A 21,640-nucleotide genomic window follows, 5' to 3' on the forward strand; every position below is an offset into this window, starting at 1 on the left:
TACTAAAGATGCTCAGCTGGAGTGTGTTTGTATGTAAATATTTGTGCTCGATTGCAGGAGTGTGTTGGTATGTGTGTATACATCCAAGCAGTCACAGATACATACACACCATGACACAAAAACACACCCGGATATAAAGAAAAAAAATTAAATAAAAAAATAAAAAAATTTTGTGTATATATCTCCAGCGGGTCATCCCCCTGTTGGCTTACCTGGTGTGTCCAAGAGGGTAACTGAGTCCCGTCCTGCTGGCTGGTGGGAGTGAGGAGTCTGGAGCAGCTCCTGGAGTGCTCCTCACCCCTCAGGCGGAGGCTGCCTCCTCTCCCTACCGCGCTACCTGCACAAAGCTGGGAGAACGTGACAGGCGCTCACTTCCTCCCTGCTGGCAGACACTACAGGGGCCTGATCATGGTTAAAAAGGACCACTGCACCCGACTGGGCCCCCTGTTTAACCCCTACAGGTAAGTGGTGTCAGGTAACTTCAGGCATAACAACAACTTAATTCCGATTAAGTGGTTATGGTGCCCAGAATGTTCCCTTAAAGTTCTAAAGCAATACACTTACAAAAGTAAGTGGATAATACAAAAACCTATTACTGCAATATACAAACTGGCCTGCTTTTATTTTATGGATTTATTTTTTTTTAAAGCAAGAAAAGGTGAAACAAAGTCAAGTTGATTTAAATAATTTCAGACAGCTTGTAACAGGTGCTTACTTGTAACAGCCTTATTTTGCCATGTAATATACACACTACTATAGACAGTAATTGTAGTGAAATGTATATACGAATACTTAGCTTGATTGCTACAATACAGCCTCCCAAGATCGTTACCCAGAGAAGACGACCTTTTCTTATAATCACAAACACTACAACAAACTGCGGGATACGGCTGAGAGTAATTCTAAAAGAAACATACAAAATACATAGACATAGTGAAGTACAGTCTAACACATCTCATGCGCTGAATAAGAATGCACTCACAAGATAACAGAGAATAAATCGCTCATAGGGTGCCTCCCCCAGTGGATATGGGGGGCTGATAATCCCTTGATTCCTCGTTGAGTTTCTTAATAATACTCAGGACTTCAGGTGGGTAGTAGTAGAAAAAAGATGTTTTTATTGATAAAAGGTGAATAATCACCATCAATAAAATATAATAAAATAACGGTATGGTCCTACGCGTTTCGTTCTGTAAAGAACTTCCTCAGGGACCGTGTGTAAAAATAAAACAGTATACAATTATAACAAATTAGAAATACATCCTATTCCCACCCTCCCAAAGTCCTCTTTAAATAGGGCTACTCCCTAAGTCCATTGGTGGTTCCAGGGGTGGTACCTGGAGTCCATCTCTTGATTGGTCCTGTAGATGGATAGTGCAGCTGTTTCCCATTCTCCTGCTGTTGTTGGCAATCAAATTTGGCGCATTCGGCTGACCGGAACCGGAAGTAAGGATCGTATTGTACTTCCGCGTTCCACGTGCGTTCCACCTACGTTTAGTGTGCGTTCCACCTTCATTCAGTCATATTCTCATAATGTAATTAAAGAAATCAACAGATAACAACACATTCTATCTACTGGAAGGAAAAAAGATGTTGGTAACTTTGTTTACAGTATATTTATTTCGTGATTTGAATCATAATGAGTTACCCTTCTTGGGATGTATATAAACAGTGAACTGAAATATTTAAAAAGTGAAATGTGTATAACAGACACATGCTTTATACTGTGAATCTTACTTTCTTTCAGAGACATGTATTGCATTAGTTTAATGTGTGATGTGCATTATGTGATAAATATTATATATTATATATCACTAATGTGATGTGTATTGAAAAAAATCTAAAATAAACATAAATAAATATGCAATGTTTCTATAAGTAGTTTCCAATATTGAATGGAATAACACATATACCTATTATCTTAATTAATTGTGATATGAAATAACCATATTAAACCATTTCTTTCATTAGTGGTTACAGATATTAAGGGAGAATCGAATATTCCCAAGTAGTGTATTTAAATACAATTAAGTTTTCATGTTCCATGGAAATCCCACGGTTGCGCATACTCAATATAATGAATGTGCCAACCATATATGGTTACATAAAATCCCACCAAGTTTATGGCAGCTGCCATCATAAACCATGGCTACGGGGTATAGCTAGAAGCCAGTTCACACGCGTAAGACGAAATTGCTCTAACTTTGGGGATTTCAAAGCCCAATCACTACACATAAAGAAAAAACTCATCGATAGGGGTTACAATAAAAACTCATTGGATAAAGAAATCCGTTCCATTGGCTCATTACGACGTAACTCCCTGTTAGAGGACCGATGTAATTCGACCAAGAAGAATATAAACTTTAAATCATCTTTCATAACTCAGTACAATACTGACCACTATAAAATTAAAAAGAGCCTACAGGAATTTTGGCCCATTCTACTACAGGACCCAGTTTTGGGAGGCTCTATATCTGACCGCCCACTGGTGATCTATAAAAAGAATAACAATCTTAAGAATTTACTGGCCCCTAGTTATGCCATTAAACACAGGAACACCGATATGTCTTCCATCTCTGGTTTATTCAAGGGATGTGGGATTTGTAAGGCTTGCACCACCACAACACTGTTTAAAACTAAGGTCTTCTACAGCAATATCTCGGGGGGAGGTCTTTAAGGTGAAATCTGAGATTAGTTGCCACACGGACTTTGTGGTTTATCTGCTACAATGTCCGTGTGGCAAACAGTATGTGGGGCGTACGAAAAGGATCCTTAAAGTTAGAATATTAGAACATCTCAATAACATTAGGAAAAAACTAACAACCCATTCAGTTCCAGCTCACTGTTCTAATTGTCCATCATTTTCTTTTAAAGAGTTTAAATTTATGGGCAGGGCCGTCTTTAACAAGGGGCAAACAGGGCAGCTGCCCCGGGCCCAGTTGCTCCTGGGGGCCCAAAGCAGCTGCCCTGTGGGCCCCCTGCCCACAGTCAGGTCTGAACAGCCCACCGGGATACTGAGAAATATCCCGGTGGGCTGCAGCAGGTGAGGTAATCAGGGCCCCCGGCCCTTTAAGAGAGCTCCAGACCGGGCCTCTGTCTTCCTGCCTGCTGGGAGGAAGTGTTGTGAGGTCACTTCCTCCCAATTAACAAAGTGCCGCTGGGGAGGAGGAGGAGGAGGAGGAGTACATGGAGAGAAGGTGACCAAAAGAGAAGGTACAGACCAAGAAGAAGAAGAAGACTCCCATCAATCTCAGCCATCCAGCTCCCACTGGACTCCAGGGAAGCCACACTTCTGTAAAGGTAAGGAGGGTGGCTAAACTATGTAAATTGATCTGACTGTGTGTATCTGAGTCTGTGTGTGTCTGACTGTTTGTGTGTCTGTGTGTGTGTGTGTGTGTGTGTGTGTGTATCTCACTGTGTGTGTGTATATCTCACTGTGTGTATGTGTATCTCACTGTGTGTGTGTGTGTGTATCTATCTGTTTGTGTGTGTGTGTGTGTGCGTGTATCTGACTGTGTGTATCTGACTGTGTATGTGTGTGTATCTGACTGTGTATCTCACTGTGTGTGTGTGCAGGGACGTTTTAGCCGCGAGGCAAACAAGGCATTTGCCTTGTGCAGCATTTTCCAGGGGGCGGCAAAAAAAGCCGCCCCAAATGCCCAAGGCAGATGTCTTGTTAGCCTTGCGGCTAACAGACATGCCGGCGGGCTGCTGGGCAGTCAGGGGGCGCTGGCGGGCGGCTGGTGAGGGAGCACTTCCTCTGAGCTGTCTGCTCAGCTCCCTCGCGCGCCGCAGAGTGAGGCTGGGAGCCGGAATATGACATCATATTCCGGCTCCCAGCCTCACTGCGGCGCGTGAGGGAGCATGTGCAGACCGCTCAGAGGAAGTGCTCCCTCGCCAGCTGCCCGCCAGTGCCCCCTGACCGCCCAGCAGCCACTGGACCACCAGGGAGAAAGATGACCCCTCCCCCCCCAGCATTCCCTAAGGAGGCTGGGGGGGGTTAAAGTAAAAAAGTGTTAATGTGAGTGTGTGTGTGTGTCTGTTAGTGTGTGTGTGTGTCTGTTAGTGTGTGTGTGTTAGTGTGTGTTTCTGTTAGTGTGTGTTTCTGTTAGTGTGTGTGTCTGTTAGTGTGTGTGTCTGTTAGTGTGTGTGTCTGTTAGTGTGTGTGTGTGTGTCTGTTTGTGTGTGTGTGTCTGTTAGTGTGTGTGTGAGTGAGTGTGTGTGTGTGTGTCTGTTAGTGTGTGTGTCTGTTAGTGAGTGTTTGTTTCTGTTAGTGTATGCGTATCTGTCAGTGAATGTGTGTGTGTGTATTTAGAAGGTGGGGCGGGGGGAAGGGTTGGGTGAGGGTGGCGAGGGGGGGGGGGGGTGCCTGAGTTTTGTCCTGCCTTGGGCAGCACAAAACCAGGATACACCACTGTGTGTGTGTGTATCACTGTGTGTGTATCACTGTGTGTGTGTGTGTGTGTGTGTATCTCACTGTGTTTGTGTCAGTGTTTGTGTATCTGTGTACCTGTGTGTCAGTTTGTATGTGTACCTGCGTGTCAGTGTATTTGTACCTGTGTGTGTATATGAGTGTCAGTATGTGTAAGTGTGTATCTATGCGTGTGGCAATGCATACATCCCATCTAACATTGCACACAAATACACCCCTGCATTTCAACATTAACAAAGCACACAAATACACACCTGCATTCCAACATTAACAATGCACACAAATACACCACTGCATGTGTATCTGTGTGTATCTCAGTGTTTGTGTAAGTGTGCATCTGTGTGACAATGCATACATCCCAGCATTCCTATGCCAACACTGCATGCAAATACACCCCTGCATGTGTACCTGTGTTTGTGTGTGTACATATCTGTGTCAGTGTGTAAGTGTGTATCTTTGTGTGTGGATGTGCCAGTGTTTTTATCTCTGTGTGTGCATGTGTATTTATGTATGTGTCTGTGTGTGTGTATACGCCAGTCTTTGTCAGTGTGTGCATGTGTCCAGATGTGTGCATGTATCGGTGTGCTAATGTGTATGTATATCTGTGAATGCATGTCATACATCACGGCAATCAAACACAACATGCAAAGACACCCCTGAATTCAAACTCAAAAAGTATATAGAAACACATCCCTACATTTAAACACCAATACTACATGCACACACATACTGTATACAACAACATGCTCACATTCAAATGCACAAACACTGCTCACAAATACAGCCCTGCAAGAATGGCCAAATGGTAGATCCCCAGCTGGCATAGCATTGTGGGAATTGTACAACAGATGAGGATCTATCTTTTCTCTGCTCTTGCGCTAGAGGGGAGGCTCAAAACAATGTCTTGCACCAGGGCCCTGTCTACATTAGTTCTGCCACTGTGTTGGGGTGGAGGGCGTGATTGCATGCCAGAGAGTGAAAGTGTGGGGGGGGGGGGGGGGGGGGAGGGAGGAGGCAGGATCCAGGGGGCCCAAGCAAATGCTTGCCCGGGGTCCAATCAATGTTAAAGACGGCCCTGTTTATGGGTATTGAAAGAGTGTCTCCATTTTGGCGAGGAGGTGATAGGGTTCAAAAATTATCACAGAGTGAAACCTTCTGGATACATAAATTGAACACCCTAGAACCACAAGGTCTCAACATAGGGATTGACCTAGTATGTTTTCTGGATTAGGATTTATATGGTTTAGATAATTTTCTGTTTTCACACAATTATAATTATTTTTATTTTTATTTTCATATATACAATTATTTATATTGGTGGGATTTTATGTAACCATATATGGTTGGCACATTCATTATATTGAGTATGCGCAACCGTGGGATTTCCATGGAACATGAAAACTTAATTGTATTTAAATACACTACTTGGGAATATTCGATTCTTCCTTAATATCTGTAACCACTAATGAAAGAAATGGTTTAATATGGTTATTTCATATCACAATTAATTAAGATAATAGGTATATGTGTTATTCCATTCAATATTGGAAACTACTTATAGAAACATTGCATATTTATTTATGTTTATTTTAGATTTTTTTCAATACACATCACATTAGTGATATATAATATAGAATATTTATCACATGATGCACATCACACATTAAACTAATGCAATACATGTCTCTGAAAGAAAGTAAGATTCACAGTATAAAGCATGTGTCTGTTATACACATTTCACTTTTTAAATATTTCAGTTCACTGTTTATAGACATCCCAAGAAGGGTAACTCATGATTCAAATCACGAAATAAATATACTGTAAACGAAGTTACTAACATCTTTTTTCCTTCCAGTAGATAGAATGTGTTGTTATCTGTTGATTTCTTTAATTACATTATGAGAATATGACTGAATGAAGGTGGAACGCACACTAAACGTAGGTGGAACGCACGTGGAACTCACGTGGAACGCGGAAGTACAATACGATCCTTGGTTCCGGTCAGCCGAATGCGCCAAATTTGATTGCCAACAACAGCAGGAGAATGGGAAACAGCTGCACTATCCATCTACAGGACCAATCAAGAGATGGACTCCAGGTACCACCCCTGGAACCACCAATGGACTTAGGGAGTAGCCCTATTTAAAGAGGACTTTGGGAGGGTGGGAATAGGATGTATTTCTAATTTGTTATAATTGTATACCGTTTTATTTTTACACACGGTCCCTGAGGAAGTTCTTTACAGAACGAAACGCGTAGGACCATACCGTTATTTTATTATATTTTATTGATGGTGATTATTCACCTTTTATCAATAAAAACATCTTTTTTCTACTACTACCCACCTGAAGTCCTGAGTATTATTAAGAAACTCAACGAGGAATCAAGGGATTATCAGCCCCCCATATCCACTGGGGGAGGCACCCTATGAGCGATTTATTCTCCGTTATCTTGTGAGTGCATTCTTATTCAGCGCATGAGATGTGTTAGACTGTACTTCACTATGTCTATGTATTTTGTATGTTTCTTTTAGAATTACTCTCAGCCGTATCCCGCAGTTTGTTGTAGTGTTTGTTATTTTGCCATGTACCCATGATGAAAAGGACACTCCCAATGGTTACATATAAGCAATTAATGTATGTGGACTGTAAAGAGTTACTGACATCAAACTACATTATACCACTGAATATAAATGTTTAGACTTTTTTACATCTTCCTGTAAGGGGTGAGATTCAAGAGATAAAGTAAACCTGACAACAGAATGTAATATAGACTAAGGAGTAATTCAAGATCAAGAAGAGAGGGCTACAGTAAACCAAGTGGGAGACAAGCAGTGCAAAGACAAGTCTGATTGCCTCTTTTGTAAGAAATGGGTATGTGAGAGTTGTATTATTAACATGAAGACTGCACTGTAGTCATTTGCTAAAGGGGAGTAGTGAAAGAAAGCTGAATCAAACAGCACAAAAAAAAAAAAGACATTGAGGGTATTTCTCAGGTTTGATGGCAGCAAAATTGACTTTATGGGAGGCAATTATCTAAGAGTTCTATTTTGTAAGGCAGAAGTTGAAAATGTACTCAGATGGCAAGTTCAAATGAGTGCCACCAGCATGTAGGTATTCCTAAAATACAAATATAATAAAAATATAAACTTTCCAAGTAAAAGAATGTGAAAATAGAATAGGACTTATAATCTAGCATCTCAGAAGAATCTGGGTGTGCTGAATGCTACTACTATAATGCATAGGGCCTACTGTAAGGTTTGCACCAAAGCCACCATGACCTCCACGAGTGTTAGGCCTAGGCCCCTCAGTTCCAGTGAAGGTCATCCTAATGCTACAGGGTACAAAATAAGACTGGTTGCTTCCAAGTTTGTAGCAATGGTTTGGGGAAAGCCCTTTGTTCCGACATGACTGCTCATGTGCACAACAAAAAGTTCGTAAAGACACAGTTGAACAAGATTGGTGCGGAGGAAATAAAATAGTGTAGTGTGATTTTACAAACCCTCTTTCAGGTAAATGGGAACAAATTCCATCAGACAGTCAGAACCTTGTGGAAAGCCTTACAGATGAATGGCTGCTGTAATGGCAACAGGAAGTGTGTATATTATATATACATACATACATGCACATACACACACACACACACACACACACCTCAAAAAAAAAATAAAGGGAACACTTAAACAACACAATGTAACTCCAAGTCAATCACACTTCTGTGAAATCAAACTGTCCACTTAGGAAGCAACACTGCGTGACAATCAATTTCACATGCTGTTGTGCAAATGGGATAGACAACAGGTGGAAATTATAGGCAATTAGCAAGACACCCCCAATAAAGGAGTGGTTCTGCAGGTGGTGACCACAGACCACTTCTCAGTTCCCATGCTTCCTGGCTGATGTTTTGGTCACTTTTGAATGCTGGCGGTGATTTCACTCTAGTGGTAGCATGAGACGGAGTCTACAACCCACACAAATGGCTCGGGTAGTGCAGCTCATCCAGGATGGCACATCAATGCGAGCTGTGGCAAGAAGGTTTGCGGTGTCTGTCAGCATAGTGTCCAGAGCATGGAGGCACTACCAGGAAACAGGTCAGTACATCAGGAGACGTGGAGGAGGCTGTAGGAGGGCAACAACCCAGCAGCAGGACTGCTACCTCCGCCTTTGTGCAAGGAGGAACGAGAGGAGCACTGCCAGAGCCCTGCAAAATGACCTCCATTAGGCCACAAATGTGCAAGTGTCTGCTCAAACAGTCAGAATCAGATTCCTTTGGTGGTATGAGGGCCCAACGTCCACAGGTGGGGGTTGTGCTTACAGCCCAACACCGTGCAGGACGTTTGGCATTTGCCAGAGAACACTGGCGCCCTGTTCTCTTCACAAATGAAAGCAGGTTCACACTGAGCACATGTGACAGAGTCTGGAGACGCTGTGGAGAACGTTCTATTGTCTCCAACATCCTCCAGCATGATCAGTTTGGCAGTGGGTCAGTAATGATGTGGGGTGGCATTTCTTTGGGGGTCCGCAAACCCCTCCATGTGCTCGCCAGAGGTAGCCTGACTGCCATTAGGTACCGAGATGACCCCTTGTGAGACCATATGCAGGTGCAGTTGGCCCTGGGTTCCTCCTAATGCAAGACAATGCTAGACCTCATGTGGCTGGAGTGTGTCAGCAGTTCCTGCAAGACAAAGGCATTGATGCTATGGACTGGTCATCTACATTTTAGTTGTGTTATAGTTGTACATCTTTCATAAACAAAAATACAAGTCACAATTATTTATGTTATAACAAGACACAGCAAGAAATGCCCTAATGATCTTTATGTCCGTTCATGTTATAGAAGGCATGATCTAATGGAAAGGGAATACCAACTAGCACATATTGATCCAACCAATTACAAGTACTGACCGTGTTTGAGGACTAATCAATTATTGATGTATTGGACACACCATATCTTGTTAAATGCCCCCATTTGTAGAGCACCTCAAACAGTGCTCTACAACAGACTTATGTGGTGCACATTCTACTTCTCAATCCAGACACTGGTGTGCCATAATATTGTAAGTAGTAAGCCAGTTTTCAGAAATAGTTTCTGTCATTTATATATGTGAAGACATAACTTAAGCCCCCCCCCCCTTAAAAGGGGGTGGGGGGAGAGTATGATAAACTAAGGAATGTTATATTCCATGTTCTACATGGCATTTTAACAGCGAATGTCAGAATATTGTTTTCTGCAATAAAATTCACATTTGTGTTTAACCCCTTAAGGACACATGACATGTGTGACATGTCATGATTCCCTTTTATTCCAGAAGTTTATTCCTTAAGGGGTTAATGTCTCACAAGTACAACTGTAACCTATGTACATGTTTTAAGTGATTTTGGAAAATTACAGGGTTAAAAATATTTTCACATTTACATTTGCCAGATTGGTTTGCTGGGCCTATGTGGTCTTTGAGATCATATGGCACTCCAGGAACCAACATTACACACCGCTTGCAAAAGTAGACAAAACAGTATATTTTAGTAGCAGCTTAGTCACAATCCCTCGGTTTTCAGGCAGTTCCCCCGATCACTGGAGGGCAAGCATCCAGAAATTCTTAAAGGAACACTATAGTCACCTAAACAACTTCAGCTTAATGAAGCAGTTTTAGTGTATAGATCATACCGCTTAGGTTTTACTGCTTAATTCACTGCCATTTAGGAGTTAAATCACTTTTGTTTGGTTTATGCAACCCTTGCCACTCCTCCCCAGCTAGGATTGACACCGCCAGCATGAAAAAAAAATAGAAAAAAAAAAGTAAAAAAAAATTCACCACTGGTTTCACTTTCAATCAAATGTAATTTACCTTAAAAAGGACCACTATAGTGCCCTCACCCTCAGGGTCCCACTCCTGTGGCTCTGAAGGGTGAGGAAGGGGTTAATCCCTTACCTTTTTTTCAGCGCCGGGCTCCCTTAGCGCTGGGACTCTCCTTCCTCTTCTGTCATCGGCTGAATGCACATGCGCGGCAAGAGCCACGCGCGCATTGAGTCAGTCTCATAGGAAAGCATTATCAATGCTTTCCTATGGACGCTGGCGTCTTCTCACTGTGAAAATCACAGTGAGAAGCGCGGAAGCACCTCTAGCGGCTGTCAATGAGACAGCCACTAGAGGCTGGATTAACCCATAGGTAAACATAGCAGTTTCTCTGAAACTGCTGTGTTTACAGCAGAGAGGGTTAATCCTAGATGGACCTGGCACCCAGGCCACTTCATTAAGCTGAAGTGGTCTGGGTGCCTATAGTGGTCCTTTAAACAGTATCTTTTGCTTTGTAAATATAACTTTAATCACATACAGGAAGCTCTTGCATGGTCTAGCAAGTTATTGACATGGCAGGGTATAAGAATAAGATGACTCTTTACAGGAAGTGTTTAGGAAGGCTGTGCAAGTTACATGCAGGGAGGTGTGACTTGGGTTCATAAAAAAAGGGATTTAACTCGTAGATGGCAGAGAATTGAGCACTGAGACTGCATGGGCATGATCTATATACCAAAATGATCTATATACCTGTTTAAGCTAAAGTTGGTTTGGTGACTATAGTGTCCCTTTAATACAAAGTGGCTTTATGGTTAACTAAAAACACACTTTATGCATTTTGTGTCTAACACTTTATAGAGTGCCAGACCAGAAGTTGGAATTTATCACAGTATGTCAAGCAATTTCCATTTTTAACATTTTGTGGAATAAAAAGGCATTTTAAATTTTTATAGAACAAGCAGTAAATAGTATTTTTGTGAACAGCAAATGCCATTTTTCTGTTCGCAGTGATAAATAGCCATTACATTTGCCCAGTAGCATAGGACAAAGTTTGCCCTGATAAAATTTCTTAATAAAATACTATGACAATAGCATACTGGATGTGTTGCTAGAGCAAAGGAGTGTGAATAGAATGACGTCTGTTCTGCCGTTTCAAAAATCCTCTGGTAAAGCATGAGTTGCTTGTAGTGTTGTGCTCGCCAGGGAATAAGTCATAAATGTACTGGCAGACACGTAGTTCCTGTAAGCAAGAGAATCTTCTGCACCGGTCTGCACATCAAGCTTTAGCATACATTAAATGGATGCTTGCTTGTTAGGTGGGAGAGGAATTTGCTAGTACAATGTATATATATTGCGTTTTACATTCTTTAATATTAAAATAAGTAGCAAATTTCAAGAGAAGTACCCTTCAAGTCAGCATTTAAGTCCAATTTCTGTATATTTAGTGCTACATTTTCTGTTTGTATGCCACGGGGACAGATTTAAATGAACGCTACATGAGAGCATAATATATATATATATACACACACATACACACAGAAAAAATTGAGAGCACTCAATGGATTTTGTAAATAAATACTATATTAAATCAAACGCATACAAATCAACGTTTCGACTGTCTGGCGGTCTTTATCAAGATGCTATGTCATGTGAAAATATTAAATATATACAATATCAGGTGTTTAACTTACCCAATCACCAAGTGCACCCCGTCTGTCCGATTTGCTCTGTGAATAGAACCGCAAAGCGTGGACTATCGAGCGTGCTGTCGAAAAGTGACGTAAAGCACTGCCACCCAGTGTTGCCTAGAAACGGCAAAACTAACAAAGAAAGAGAAAACCGGAGCAAATTTAAAAACAAATACGGAGGAAAAAATGTTTTAAAGTCTAAATTTGTATAAATGTGGAATGTTGAAAACAGCAGTCTGAATGTAAGCGGATAAACCGGCAGTTAAATAGAGTAGACTAGTATGTTGTGTACTGAATGAAAAGGAGGGTTATAAACAACCTGAAGTGAAAAACTGAGTGAATGTAAGAAATACAATGAAGTGAGGTGTGTGAGATGTAGTGTAGTGTTTGAAATAAAACCAAATATAAAAATTATATCAAAAAAGATCTGTGTGATCTGAATGTATGACAACACATGTGTGATGATGGAGATTATGTTGAACAGACAAATGTAATGTGTGATGAACTGACAAAATAAAAATGTGATGAAACATGAGTAGAGGATAGTCTAAAAAAGTGCTAGGTGAACGTGAAATGGGTGATTGTGAGGGGGCGGGGCCGGGCCGCCAAGATGGACGGTCGCAGGAGAGCTCGGCTCCTGCAACACACGAATAATTAAGCCAGTAACTTAAGCTTTACAGCGATGTCAGCCACTTACCACTGCGACCCAAGACCCACTAAGGCTACCGGATCCGAGGAGAGGCTGGCTTCCGTAGCTTCAGTCCCTCGGAGGTGAGATCTCCGCAATTCACAGCGGGAACTTAGCCGGCGGTGAGTGGGGTGGACGGCCGCCACCCCACTATCCTGCCTAACGAAGCCTGAACGGCACTTTGTCTCACCGCGGACCCTGCCCTGTTTCCTCCCCCCTCTGGACCGGGGGGGTGATCCCGGTCCTCGCCCTCGCGTGGCAGCAGAGATCCGGCAACGACACCAGGCCATCTCACAGGCTCAGGGCCCAAACCTAAGATGGCGGAGATGGCGGAGATGGCGGCATAACGGATGAAAATGGAGATGGATGAGGGGAAACACCAAGTAAGCGGCGGCGCCACAGCACCCGTCACCAGTGCCCAAAGTGAAGTTTTCTGCCCGCATAAAGACCCAGGGAGCTGACGCCCGGAACAAACAAGCACTCTCTCCTCACTCACCGTCAGGAGCCTCCTGCCCAGCAACCCTGGAACCACGAACACCCAGCCAGCAGACACCAACCTGATGGGGCAACATGGATGCCCAGAAGCCTGCTCTACTAGACACTCACTACATATTACACAGATCAGAAAGAGCAGGTGGCAAATGATAGTGGGACTCCCCCCGAATACGAGGTCTCAGGACCACCAAGACGACCGCTCCCCACGTAGGCAGCATGGGCGATCCTGGTTGGCCAGGGTGACATTAGCATTAAAGTGATGTGACAGAATTTAGCCTGTTGCTAGCAAATGTATGCCTATTGCCAACTTACAAGGCTTTGTTTTGTTTTCTTTGCTTTCTTTTATTTTTATTTTTTTCTCATGATATATCCTATGTGCCAGCACTGTCTAGTCAGTTAAAGCATTGTAGCGACCCTTATCTCACTGTTAAGTGATGCATGCCTTTTGCCTACTCATAATGCGTTACATTGCTCATACGAAATACGTTGTGTACCAGAATTGTTCACTAATAGCATTAAAGCGGTGTAATTAATGTTAAGATATCAGAAGCATAGCCAACGCAAAGATTTAACCTGAATTAATTACTTAGCTAACTACTTAAGCGACTGTCTCTACTTGTTAATATCATAAAATGTGCCTGTTTATCTTGTGCCCCGCATACAGAGCGTGGGATAAGTTGGAGGACTGCTTTTGGGGCACCTCTTACCTGCCTGTGATATATATGTGCACGTCAAAAATAAAGAATTTAAAAAAATAAATAAAAAAAATGGGTGAATGATTGTGATGGACAACCCACATGCTATAATGCCATGCAGAATGTAAGCAATGTGACGAAAGTCTACTAATGCCAACGGACTGATATGTGTTAATATGCTGAATCATGAAAACGTGATAAAAATAGAAACTATGTGCTATAAGGTAAATGAATGTGCTGAGCTATGTAAAGTGTATAATGAGAACTGGGAACTGTAACTATAATGAATGTGTGATGTGAAAAACTAGAAGTACACCAAAACGTTATGATGTGTGCAGATAAAAAATACATAAACAAACCCTAATAAATGATGCTAGATCCAGAATGACCTAAATTGTCTAATGAACCGACCAAAAAAGTGGTTGTGGTGAAACCAGTATCATGCAAAATGCAGTGTTAAGTCAAAGTGAGAGCAATGCAGAAATAAAACAGACTGCTGCCACAATCGCAACACAACATACTAGTCTGCTCTATTTAACTGCCGGTTTATCCGCTTACATTCAGACTGCTGTTTTCAACATTCCACATTTATACAAATTTAGACTTTAAAACATTTTCTCCTCCGTATTTGTTTTTAAATTTGCTTCGGTTTTCTCTTTGTTAGTTTTGCCGTTTCTAGGCAACACTGGGTGGCGGTGCTTTACGTCACTTTTCGACAGCACGCTCGATAGTCCGCGCTTTGCGGTTCTATTCACAGAGCAAATCGGACAGACAGGGTGCACTTGGTGATTAAACACCTGATATTGTATATATTTAATATTTTCACATGACATAGCATCTTGATAAAGACCGCCAGACGGTCGAAACGTTGATTTGTATGCGTTTGATTTAATATAGTATTTATTTACAAAATCCATTGAGTGCTCTCAATTTTTTCTGTTTGTACATTTTGCACGGAGAGGCACCTGGTTATTACTGAATTCATGATTTTTCTTTGGGATGAGTGCCAGAAACTGTTGTGTGTACTGTTGTGTGTATATATATACATATATACATATACACACACTTTAATGCTCTTCTCAAAGCTGACCTTGCTATCCAGTCTTTTGTGGATAAAAAAAAAGTGAACATTAACTAAAGAAGCCAAGATTTAGGAACAATGCTTTTAAAATATATTATATTATCGAAAAAAGAAAAAAGAAAAAAAAAAGCAATCCCTAACTTCTTGTACAATGGATAAAACCAGCACAGGTTAAAATGCATACATTGCACACAATAATTATACCAATCTTTGTGGCTCTTCCTAAATAAGTGCCTTGCAAGGTGTCAATTACTGTTCATTTGACTGAAATTGGAAAATTGTAGTCTGCATTTTGGGGTAGAAAATGTATCTTCACTTCTTTTGCCCAAGTTTGTCGGAGGTAAACCTATCCTCACCTGTCGGAGGTAAACCTATCCTCACACAGCCACCAGAAAGATCCATCAGTTTTGGTGGTCTTTGCAAAAAAAAAAAAATGCAAAGACCCCTGAAAGTGACAGATCCACTTTTGAGTGTGTTTGTCTTGCATGACTTCCTAGTGACACCTCTAGTGACCATCATTCAGATGGTCACTAGAGGCGTTTCCTGTGTGTCAGTGCTGCACAGTGTGCAGCACCTACATTCAGTGTCTCCACGCTCTGCATGCGCTGAATGTTCCCCATAAAGATGCATTGATTCGATGCATATCCAAGATGAGAGGCTGATTGGTGCAGCGTTTTGCAGCCAATTCTATGGGAAAACATTTCATTGTCGGAGATCATTAAGCTTGATCTCAGCCCAAGAGGCAGGGCGCGTAGAGGGGAGACCAGCATGGCGTAAAAAACAAAACAAAAACACGAGTAAAAACACCATTCCTTTGCGAACGGAAGAGGTCTGGTAACCTAAACACACACACACCATGACAGAGATCCATGACACACAGTGCCTGTGGGGTCCAATAAGTGACCGGCTGGGGGATCATGGAGGCGGGCGGCGAGGGAGCTGTGATATCCCTGCTCTGCTTGCCCGCATGCTGCTCAGCGAGACCGGGGCTGGAATATGATGATTTCTTACCAAGGGGCGTGTGGGGGAGCAGAGCAGGTACATCACAGCTCCCTCGCCACCCGCCTCCATGAGCACCCAACTTGCCGCCTGCCTCCATAATACCCCAACCGGCTTCCTTCCGCCGGGCTCACATATCACATGCGCCAAGGCCAAATTCCTAGGCGCCATAGGATTTGTCAAGCCCAGAGTTAAACTATTAAATTGAGAAAACTATCTTTAATTCCTGACCTTGGCCTATCCTATCCCTTTGTCAGCTGCCTGTACAGACTTATGCCTACTACTAAGATTTCTGGTACCCTTGACCTCAGCCTGTCCCAGTTTAGGTTACGCAGTCATTATAAAGTAGCTCGGCCAAAACACAAAACGTGCTATTTTGAACACCCTTGACACATCCTTTTAAAAAGGACACCACACAAACAGTACAAGGGGACACATTTGTGAAACTATATATTAAAAAATACTAAGGGTTTATTGCAGCAGATCAGATCCGGCAAATTCAAATGTGTAAAAACTGAAATAGACAAGCCCTATATTTAACCCAGTAACTTTTCAAAACACCATAAAACCTTATCAAGGGCATTGTTTTACTTGTGGGACATCACAGCATACCAACATGTGTTTTATTGCAGTGAAAGGCAACAGTATTAGGATATTCACTGTTAAAATGCCAGGCAGAACTATAGGAAAACAGTAAAGTTTCTTATTTTTTCACACCCCATTTCGCTCAAGTTCTAGGTTTTGATTTGGTTTAGAACCTTGACAATTGTTTACATCCATAAGGGGTTTAGCAAATCAAGAACAATCATTGCCATACACATCATACTCCCTTGTTAGTAATTGACTAAATACATCATAGAAGTTAATGCTATGTTCCCCATTAACAGTGTTAAAGGGACACTGTAGGCACCCAGACCACTTTAGCTCATTAAAGTGTTCTGGATGCAGTGTTGTATTGCACTTAGTGCTCTGCATGAGGACATCCAGCATCAGATTTCTCCCCCAAATAAAGCATTGATTCAATGCTTTGCTTATGGGGAGGCCTAATGCGTGCGCACATTAGCGCTCACTCGTCATGGGACGTCGGAGGAGTAGACAACGACCCTGCGCAGAGGGATATCGGCACGGAGGTAAGTCAGGTAAAATAAATGTTTTTAACCATTTATTTATATTGGTGGAGGGGCACGAGGGAGAAGAGAGAAAGAGGTAGCTCTAGTGCTAGGAATACAGCTTTGTATTCCTGGCATTTCTAGTATCACTTTAAATGAATTTCCTACCAAGTGTCACCAGTAAGAAGGAGCCAGAAAATCCCCAAAACAGTTTGATTCCTATGGGAAGTCAGAGAGAAATGCCAAGTCACTGGCATTTCTCTTTTAAACAAAATACTAACATACAGTATTAGTGGCACACAAAACCCCACTGCAGAGTATGTGATGCTCTGCTTAGTTTGTCAGATAGGACCGGTAGGGAGTGTAAATGTGGTGGTGGGCACACTTTAGTCTGCAAAACTTAAGTATATTACGTGTCTCAATTTCATTCTTTGGGTAAACTTTTCAAATCCATAAAATTTAGGCCATAGCTTGCAGACCCAGAGATTTAATAAAGCAAGCCTTCAGTAGGTTTCATCTATCCTTGTTGAGGATTATGTATTCTCCCAAAGAGTTAATATAACAAAGAATTAAAGGACTACTCCGTGCATCATAACTTCAACATGAAGTTGTTCAGATAAAGGAAGTTTGCATTTTTAATGCATAACACATTCAAAATGGGGTTAGACTGAAACCCAAGGTGCCCAGTTAGACATGGGAATTTTTTTTTTATTCTAAAGAGTAGTATGTGCATTTGACTACGTAAATAAATGCATCCCATGGAGGAACATTCCAACTTACTCCGGAATGCACTTTTGCAGAATGCCATGTAATAAATTGATAATAAGCTACTTCATAACACGTGGCAAAGGGGTAGAGCAGTCTGAACTCAAAGTTCAGGACAGCAACTAACAAAGCACAGGTCAAACACTGGAACAATGTTTGACCCACCAATGTGGTGAAGACACATGGGAGATAAAGTCAAGACAGAAACGTGTACTGAAATGCGCTTGCTGGATTAGGAGTTCAGTAAATTTACACAAAACAACTCTGCAATGCAGGACTGACCCTTTCCCCCACGCCCCCAATTGGATCAATAATTAAAGTAAAAACTCAAATATAAAGTCAAAAAGATACTTGGACATACCTAAATGGCATCTTATCCTGATATTGGTTGGTCCATAGTGCTCTGTGATAACAGTGCCAGGAGTTAGCACAGACATACAAGCATTCCCAAACAAATTGTTGCCAATGAAGGTGCGAAGATTTCCAAGCAAACGGTACGTCCGTGGGCATTTCTTGCAATTTTTGTCAATTGCATTACCTTGGTTGATTAGATAAAATGTTAACCAATCCCCGGTAGGGGTACTGTTTAATTTCCAGCCTTGGGGCAAACTGCAGTTTGAAAATGCTTTATAGATTATTTCAAATTCACTAAGGATGATGGCAAAGTTTTGCTCTAGCAATTCCACATCATGCTTTTGGATATCCCGAGGAAAATAGGGCATTGAGGGTAAATCAGGAAGGAAGAAAACCTCTGGTTTTTGTATGGATGGCCTGTCATTTATATATCGACTTTGCTCACGAATACCCTTATGGATTCTGCCCATGCCAGACCAGGAGTACCTCTTGGCGTATTCCTGTAGATTGTGATAGAGTCTTGAGTTCAGTCCACTGTTATGGGTACAGCGTACACAATCACGTGAGTTACAGTAAGCAAACCCGTTCTGCAAGCCTTTGGCTTCTGAACTCTGGATAAGTAAATTCACAGTGGCAAAGGGAGAACGGGGCTGATCCTTACCAACTCGATAACAGTACCATACAAACAACAGCAAGAGGCAGATTATGGTGGTTAGTGCGAGAGTGTTGCAGTCTCGAACAGCTTGGATGGTACCAGCAATCAAGTCACGAAGTCCATTCAGCAAACAGCTCCAGTCAGTCAGCCACTCCACAGACATCTTTGTCCAGACGCGGTAAGGTTTGTAAGCTGATGCGATGGAACGGGGACTGGAAGTTCTAGGAGGGGCCCAAACCATGCGGGTTAATATGGATGAGTTGGTGAACAAGACAACATGATTCTGCCTGTTCTCTCTAGACATCTAAGCAGTTTGTTAGTAGCCACTGGGTGTTTGATGCTGAAACCTAGAAGCACACAGGAACACGTGAAACCATACGGATTTCCGGGGCCTGGTTTTGTACAGAACGTAGCAATGTGTCATCACGGGTTTAATGGCTATCCACTGAGGAGAGGTCATTCTGAAGAAGACCACACGTTGTCTAGATCTGTTAAAAATAAAACAAAAAAAACAAAAAACAAACTTACACTTTATTCTAGTTTCTTCATTAGGTATTATTCTTATTAAAACATTGCAGGTAATTGCGACTTTTAAAAAGGTTTATCAATTTATTATTTTTTGATGACAATGGTTGAAGTTTTAAAAGCAGTATTTCAATGCTCATGATTGATACAAATCACAAAATTTGAAAAAGATAAATACTGAAACTTCTAGGCACCAGAACAACTTTAGCTTAATGAAGCAATGTTGATGTATAGATCATGCCCCTGCAGTCTCACTGCACATTTTCTGCCAATTAGGAGTTCAATCACCGTTTATGCAGCCCTAGGAACACCTCCCTGCATGTGAGACTTGCACAGCCTTACTAAACTCTTCCTGTAAAGAGTCATCTAATGTTTACACTTCCTTTATTTTAAATTCACAATGCATCTTCTGCTCTATTAATAGATTGATAGACCCTGCAAGAGCCTCCTGTATGGGATTACAGTTTAATTGGACATCAAAACAGGTTTCACTTAATGAAGCAGTTTTGGTGTATTGATCATACCACATGCAGCCTCACTGCTCAAATCAGAAGTTACCTTGCTCTCCTGCTCTGTAAATTGGAGGCTACATGGTCTACAGTGTTATTAACAGAGCAGTAGATAAGAAAATATAAACCAAAGAGAATGTGCAAGTTAAACAGAAGAAATTAACTTTAAACATTACATCTCATTATAGGAAGCGTTTAGAAGACCTAAATGGCAGAAGAATCATCAGTGAGACTGCAGAGGCATGATCTATACACCAACACTGCTTCATTAAGCTAAAGTGGTTTTGGTGCTTACAATGTCCATCATTGGAAATATTCTGTAAGTCAGCTATGCTTTCAGCTCATCTACCCTGTCCTTAAGTTTCAAACCCATCTTGAACTCTTACTTTAGTACATAACCCTGACAATATAATCTCGTACACACTCCTTGCTATTGGAATAGAAGCATAGGATAACCATGTAATGGCAGAATGTAGATGTACATATTTAGTCTTACTCATAGCTTCCTGGTATACCTTCTAAATTGTAACCTTTGCAGTAATTTAATTTCAGTCATTTTACAGCAGATTAGTAGTTAGAACTTATTCAATGTAAAATGTCAAACCAGCAATGCTGTCACTTGTGCTACTTCTGTTGGTGGCGTTTATTATTAAAATAAACAAACAAACAAAAAAAAACAACACAACTGCAAATTTAAAAAACAAAACAATCACGTGGGTGTCACTGTAAAGAATAAAAAGGAAAACTGGAAACCATGTATAAAAAAATAAAAATATATAAGTATTCATCTTCACCTCAAAACGGGTCTACACTTAGAGTGACACTATTATCACCAGAACAACTAAAGGTGGGATGAGACACATGACTGGGCAGTTAACTTAAATGGGTACATGTTATTTAGGAAGGATAGGAAAAACAAGAATGGTGGTGGGGTATGTTTATATGTCAACCATGAGTTAAAGCCAAATCTTAAGCAAGTGGAATTCGATGAGGAAAATGTGGAAGCTTTATGGGTAAATATCTGCTTGGGGCAAACGAAGGGAAATCAATTATTGGTTGGGATATGTTATAAACCACCTAATGTTAATATTGACGGGGAACAACAGCTGTTTGAGCAAATTGAGAAAGCTGCAAATCTAGGTAACACTTTAATTATTGGAGATTTTAATTACCTGGACATAAATTGGGGAAGAGGGACTAGTAGCTCAGCAAAGGGAATTAGGTTTTTAAACTTGTTAAATGACACCTTCATGTCACAACTTGTACAAACACCAATTAGAATGGACGCTTGTCTGGACCTGGTTTGAACAAGCAAAGTTGATCTTTTGGCCAACATTCAAGTGGGTGAGCACTTGGGAAATAGTGATCACAATATAGTGTCCTTTGAAATAGACTCAAAAAAACAGACAAATCAGATGCTTCTTATAAAAGATATCAGAAGCAAATAATGCGTGCAAAAAGCCAATTCGATTTGTTAAACTTCAAAATGAAAAAATGATAGCTAAAGAGAACAAAACCAACCCCAAAGCATTTTTTTAAGTACATAAATTCTAAAAAACCCAAAAATGAAAGTGTAGGTACACTAAAAACTGAAACGGGGGTGTTAGTTAATGAAGACCAGGAAAAGGCAGGAATTTTAAATAACTATTTCTCCTCCGCGTATATTAAGGAAGAACCCATAGCAATAGATGTGCAAATTATTGCTAATAAAAACTTAAATAAGTAATAATTGTAATTGGTTAACTCAAGACAAGGTGCTGCAGCAACTAAAGAAAGTTAATATAAACAAAGCTCAGGGCCTGATGGTATCCATCCATGAGTACTTAAGGAACTTAGTGTAGAAATAAGTGA

General features: G+C 41.2%; 1 protein-coding gene across 2 annotated transcripts in view; it reads right to left on the minus strand.

Annotated features, from left to right (window-relative positions):
• ASPHD2 (aspartate beta-hydroxylase domain containing 2) overlaps positions 1–21,640 on the minus strand; it is a 78,556-nt gene that overhangs the window by 11,328 nt on the left and 45,588 nt on the right. For both annotated transcript variants that reach the window (XM_063454635.1, XM_063454634.1), the window contains exon 2: positions 18,108–19,243. In XM_063454635.1, coding sequence (XP_063310705.1) covers positions 18,108–19,059 — 952 coding nt within the window. In that variant the 5' untranslated portion in view covers positions 19,060–19,243. The remainder of the gene's footprint in view (positions 1–18,107; positions 19,244–21,640) is intronic.

The sequence above is a fragment of the Pelobates fuscus genome, chromosome 5 (assembly GCF_036172605.1).
Source record: "Pelobates fuscus isolate aPelFus1 chromosome 5, aPelFus1.pri, whole genome shotgun sequence".
Classification (NCBI taxonomy): Eukaryota; Metazoa; Chordata; class Amphibia; order Anura; family Pelobatidae; genus Pelobates; species Pelobates fuscus.